General features: G+C 42.4%; 1 protein-coding gene across 2 annotated transcripts in view; it reads right to left on the bottom strand.

Annotated features, from left to right (window-relative positions):
* Positions 1 to 5962, bottom strand: part of Marf1 (meiosis regulator and mRNA stability factor 1) — a 50193-nt gene that overhangs the window by 32048 nt on the left and 12183 nt on the right. For both annotated transcript variants that reach the window (XM_029544397.1, XM_021209207.2), the window contains exons 6-10: positions 5181 to 5298; positions 4281 to 4453; positions 1280 to 1705; positions 936 to 1093; positions 690 to 848 (exon numbers count right to left, since the gene is read on the bottom strand). In XM_029544397.1, coding sequence (XP_029400257.1) covers positions 690 to 848; positions 936 to 1093; positions 1280 to 1705; positions 4281 to 4453; positions 5181 to 5298 — 1034 coding nt within the window. The remainder of the gene's footprint in view (positions 1 to 689; positions 849 to 935; positions 1094 to 1279; positions 1706 to 4280; positions 4454 to 5180; positions 5299 to 5962) is intronic.

The raw sequence follows: 5962 nt of genomic DNA on the forward strand, positions 1-5962 counted from the left end.
TCTACCAAGTGAGTTCCAGGACAGCCAGAGCTATACAGAGAAACCCTGTCTCGAAAAACCAAAAAAAAATTAAAAAAAAAAAAAAAAAAAAAAAAAAAGAGAGCAATCAATGCACAGCTCATTTTGGATTCCCTGAACACACAAAAGAGTGTAAGATGTTGCTTGTCTAATTGGTTGGGGGTTTTTTGTTTTGTTTGTTTGTTTGTTTTTTGTTTCGAGACAAGGTTTCTCTGTATAGCCCTGGCTGTCCTGGAACTCACTCTGTAGACTAGGCTGGCCTCGAACTCAGAAATTTGCCTGCTTCTGCCTCCTAAGTGCTGGGATTAAAGGCGTGCGCCACTACGCCCGACCCTAATTGGTTGCTTTTATTTAAGGTCTTGATAAGTTACACAGGCTGGTCTTGAACTCATCAGGCTTGTGAGTTTCCTGTCTCAGCCTCCCAAATTCTGAGAATCCAAGGTACACACCACCACACCTGACCATGAGGACATCTTAACATTCTTCCCTGTCGACATGGACTTACCTAGCTTTCCAAATGGAAGAGGAACATTAGAGGAACACATTGCCCCAGAATGTCAGCTATGGTAACCTGAAGGGAGGGCCTGGCAGTAAGAGATGTCTCTACTAACGCAGTGATCAATAACCTTCCTGTTGTATAGCTATGCCATAGGTGAAAAAACTGGACTTACCTCGGAGACCAAGACTGAGAGGTGAGCAGAGGGCTGACTTGCCTTGAGGCAATCAGCTTGCTGAATGCAGATGGGTAGCTTACTTGGAAGACAGTCTCCTCTCTCTTCTTCTTCTCTACGGGAGAGTTGACAGTGCTCTGGGAACTGAGGTTCTCTTTTCTAAAAGCACAAAGAATTTGAGAGTAATGTCACAGGTCTCCAAAAACTTCAGAGAAGCAACTCCTACGAAAGAAAAACTGGACATACTTCTGACTGCTTCTGTAAAGTGGCTCCGTCACACCTGTGTTCTTCAGGATGGGCACTGAAGCAGCTGAGCCACTGTTAGGCAGTGCTGCCAGCCTCCCATGGCCTTGCTGATGGTCACTGTTTCTATTGCCCGTCTTTGACTCTATTCGACACAGTTCCTATAAAGACACAAGTGCAATGGCCTTAAACCTAAATATCTCAGATGGGTTAGATTCTACATAGAGTAAAATGACTGGATCTCAGCAAACACCAAAGAAGACACAGCAGGAGCCTGAAGTCCCAGAGCACACAGAAAGAAACCAAACCTGCCATAAACTTCAGAAAGCAAGAGATATCAAAATTACCTGTAAACTTTTAATGTTTGTGGTTTTTGTAGCAGACCCAGAATTTGCCTGCAACACTTTCCCAGGCATGGCTTTGACACTGGGTGACTGTTCACTTGTGTCTTTGATGAGGCATAGTTTTGTGTTCTTAACTTTTTTGGGAGACTTTGCTTTATCAGCAATAGCATTTGAACTCTTGGCTTCAAAGCATTCTCTATGTTTTGGAGTAAAGGACACAATGATCCTGTTGCCAAAGACATCTTCATTTTCCATCCGCTTCTGGGCCCGCTCTGCACTGTCTTGGTTTATGAAGCGGAGAATCGCGCTGCATCCTGTGATACTCAGCACCTTGCCACCACAGTTATCAGAGAGGCGCCTGAGCCTGTTGCTGATGCTCTTGCCATCTTTATTTGCTGGCAGGTTATAAACATAGAGTAGAGTGTGGCACTGCAAGCATGGGAAAAAAGTGTAATATCAGGTTCAGTCAAAAGTATACACTCAATTTCAAAACAAGAACAAGTCATGTGTCCGCTTCAGCTGATACATGAGAGGAAAGAACAGCAACATTACAACCATTCAGTGTAATGCTGCTTCCAATAATCAGCTAGGCACAGCTATAGTGAGTAATTCTGTTTCTATACAATGTCCAGAAAAGGTCAACCTAGAGACTGGTGACTAGCTGCCTGGAGTGAGGAGGGATCACCACTGACTGGCAGACATCACATGGAAACCATTTCAAACTTAAGGTACAACACAGGAAATATAAGACATTGAAATATACTTGTTAATCAATAGCCTGTTACTTCCATGGTTAGAACCCTTCCAGATAACCTGGAATGTATGCATCAAGAAATAAACAGTGCAAACGCTAAGAGAATGAAGACAACTGTGCAGAGACTAAAAATGTGAGCCATAGAAAAATATTCAAGGGCAACAATAGCAAAAAAAAAAGGTTTAGTAAGGTCAACTATATGCAGATAGTACTCTTTAACCTGCCACAATGGCAAACATCTTAAAGAGACACTTGAATTTCTCAACGATGAGAGTAGGAATCTCACTTTCTTGGAGCACAAGACTTTACCAATAACTTCTAACCCAGAACTACCACAGCTGAGAATGCACCCTCTAAAGATTCCCTGGATGAGCTAGCTGGAAATGATAAAAAAAAAACAAAAACAAAAACAAAAACCCCTTGTAGAAACTTGTCCAGTAACAGGCAGACTACCTAAACAAATCAATGGCCAGCCACAGGCATACTGTTAGTCAGTGTTCGTTTTTTGTTTATTTTGGCTTTCACAACAAACAGGGTTTCTCTGTGTAGCCCTGGCTGTCCTGAAAGTAGTTCTTTAGACCAGGCTGGCCTCAAACTCAACAGATTTGCCTGCCTCTGCCTACTGAGTCCTGGAATTAAACTCGTACACTACCACTCCCCAGCTTGTCAGTCAGCATTCTAATGGCTAAAAATATGCGAAATTCATACCAGTATTTTAAGTAGGCACAGAAATGCACCCAAGTTACAATATTAAGTTGGAAAAAAAAAAAGACATGTGACTTATTTTTTTTTTTTAAACATTTGGAGAGTGGTGCTAACCTATAAACAGTAGTTAGTCCCCTCAAGGAAGGCCTGGAGGTTCTGTCCTCTACATGTTGTTTTTGTTTTTACACTAACAATACTTTTGTATTGGGAACTTTCTTTTTAGGTGGGTTATGTTAACCAGTCAACAACAAAATCTCTCTTCTTGTGACACCAGCAACTCAAAACCCAGGCAAAGTCAGCACAACTTACTAAAGGGCTGGGCTAAAAAAACAAGAAAGAAAAGCTGTGCCATTATCACTCTGGTGAATGAGAAAGCTGTTGGAGGAAATATTAATAAATGAACCTGCCAACTCTCCGTGCTCCTGCTTCTCTCAACCCATTAACTCTCCAGCCCCGCTGGGCCACATTCCTGCTCTAGTACCAAGCACTGGTGGGCCACAACACTATGTCCCGGCAGGGTCCCACTGACTCTGTTCCACATTCCAATAACCAAATAGATCTGCCATCATCGTGGTTTCATAACACTGGTTTTACCCAGTAACCCAGTAAAAACAAGACTCAATGCTTATAGTTAGCCAATCATATTTATATATCAATAAATTCTCAATATACAAGATGCCAATACAATAATTTCAGAACCAATTGATAATGATAAAAGCTGACCACCTAGATTAGAAAAATTATCCCAATATTCTAACCATTATGATAGCATAACGACCTGTGGCTGGTCATAGCCAAACTGATTCAAGTTCACTGCCATCTTCCTTTCTCTGAGATGTTCCCCATCTCTCCTCCAACTCTTAGCTCCACCTACCTTTCCCCTGTCCAATCACAGGTTTCCCACTGCCCTAATGTAACTGGACAGGGAAAATCCTGCGACATATCACTCTTTGTTTAATTAAAAAAAAAAAATTCTCTCTCAAAACATAGTAGTGGATTGAGAAGCCGGAGCGCAAAGAGTTGGTGGGTTCATTTATTAATATTTCCCACAACAAAAAGCACCCCACATGACTGAATATTCTGGATAATTGGTCTTTTTTAATCATAAGACCTCCTACATGGGAAAGCTCTCTGCCAAAATACAACTGATTTAATGGCCATTTACAGTTTGTACAAGACAGACACAGGAGGCAGGTAATGCACTTGTTTTGGCCACAAGTCCCCAAAACAAATGAGATAAGAAAGAGGCTCAAAGCCGGGCGTGGTGGCGCACGCCTTTAATCCCAGCACTCGGAAGGCAGAGGCAGGCGGATTTCTGAGTTCGAGGCCAGCCTGGTCTACAAAGTGAGTTCCAGGACAGCCAGGACTACACAGAAAAACCCTGTCTCAAAAAAACAAAACAAAAATAATAATAATAATAAAAATAAAAAAAAGAAAGAGGCTCAAAAGGCTACAGTAGGCTGTGATGCTATCCACTGGACTAGGCAGTCTCTCTGTCTCCAGAATCTACTTAGAAAACAGCAGAAGCAGCAGAGACCCACTCACAGGAATCTTCAGCGGTAGCCGAGGGGGCAGGTCAGAGATGAACTCTTCAAACCTGATCAGCCGGTTAGCGTGGTGTAGCAAGGCTTCAGAGGCCTGGTTCTTATGTACCAGAATGATGTGGAAACCATGCCGGTGCCTAAGGTCACTGAGCTCCAATGCAAAATTGACATCAGCTGAAAGGAAAAAACAAGAATTAGAAACATTCAACAGAGATAGCCCTGAACAGCTAGTGCCATGTCCAAGAAGACAGGCAGGCCAGGCTCAGGTTCAGTCACTGTCCCCTTTATGAACAAGAGCACATTTTTTCTTGAAATGTTAACATGACAGGGCAATCATATCACACACATAAGACTTGGCTACCTTCTAATATTAACAGGGAGTAGGTATTAACACGTTGGAGAGACACAAATCTGAAATTATTCATCTTGCATTTTTTAAGTTATAATACCCACCCCCACATACACACAAAATAAAACAAACCATTTTCTTGAATAAACTGGCCCTGCAATAACTCACGGAGAACAACTAAAAAATTAAATTCTGGCCGGGCATGGTGGTGCACGCCTTTAATCCCAGCACTTGGGAGGCAGAGGCAGGTGGATTTCTGAGTTCGAGGCCAGCCTGGTCTCACAGACTGAGTTTCTATTTTCTTTCTTAAGTTTTTCAGTTAAGTGTTCTCTATGTAGCCCAAGCCAATCTGCATGCCTGATCCTCCTGCCTTAGCCTCCTACATGCTGAGATTATAGGGGTACACTACACCAGGCGGTAGACTCAACCGCTTCTCTAAACAGTTGCAAACAATCATCACTGAGTGCCCTGTGTTCACGTCTCTATGGTTCTTTGGCTTGTCATTTCTGATAATTCTCATGCATTGAGTGTGGTTAAAACTTTGACACTTACTTGACACAAGAACCACAGTAGCTGGAGCAGTGTGCGTATTTGCGAACCTTCGCAGGCTCTGACGGAGTTTATCATCAGCAGCGTTCTTTGCAGTAGCATTTATGTGAGCAACAGTTACCTGTGATTATTTATCAAAAGGGTCATTGAACAAGATGAGGATTAGAAAACTGCCACACACTTGGTCTACATTATTTTTTAAACAAAGGTCTCACTGTGTAGCCCAGGCTATCCTTAAATTCTTGATTCTCCCACCTTAGCCTCCTACATGCTGAGATTACAGAAATGTTCCACAACATCTGACCCCTAGTAGATAACACAAAAGGAAAGAAGCTCTTCAATTACTATTGTTGGAAATGGGAAGGTAACAAGTGGATCTCAGTTTCTTTCAGAACTGGTTCTCCATGTAAAAAATGAAGAAATTACTGTCCTAATTCTCATTTCTAATTGCTTGAACTTTTTATCTCCCTTAAGAAAAGAATAGGGGGGCTGGAGAGATGGCTCAGCGGTAAAGAACACTGACTGCTCTTCCAGAGGTCCTGAGTTCAATTCCCAGCAACCACGTGGTGGCTCACAACCATCCGTAATGAGATCTGACGCCCTCTTCTGGAGTTTCTGAAGACAGCTACAGTGTACTTACATATATAATAAATAAATCTTTAGAAAAAAAAAAAAAAAGAATAGGAAACCAGGCGGTGGTGGCGCACGCCTTTAATCCCAGCACTTGGGAGGCAGAGGCAGGCGGATTTCTGAGTTCGAGGCCAGCCTGGTCTACAAAGTGAGTT

The sequence above is a fragment of the Mus pahari genome, chromosome 12 (genome assembly GCF_900095145.1).
Source record: "Mus pahari chromosome 12, PAHARI_EIJ_v1.1, whole genome shotgun sequence".
In the NCBI taxonomy this organism is placed as follows: domain Eukaryota; kingdom Metazoa; phylum Chordata; class Mammalia; order Rodentia; family Muridae; genus Mus; species Mus pahari.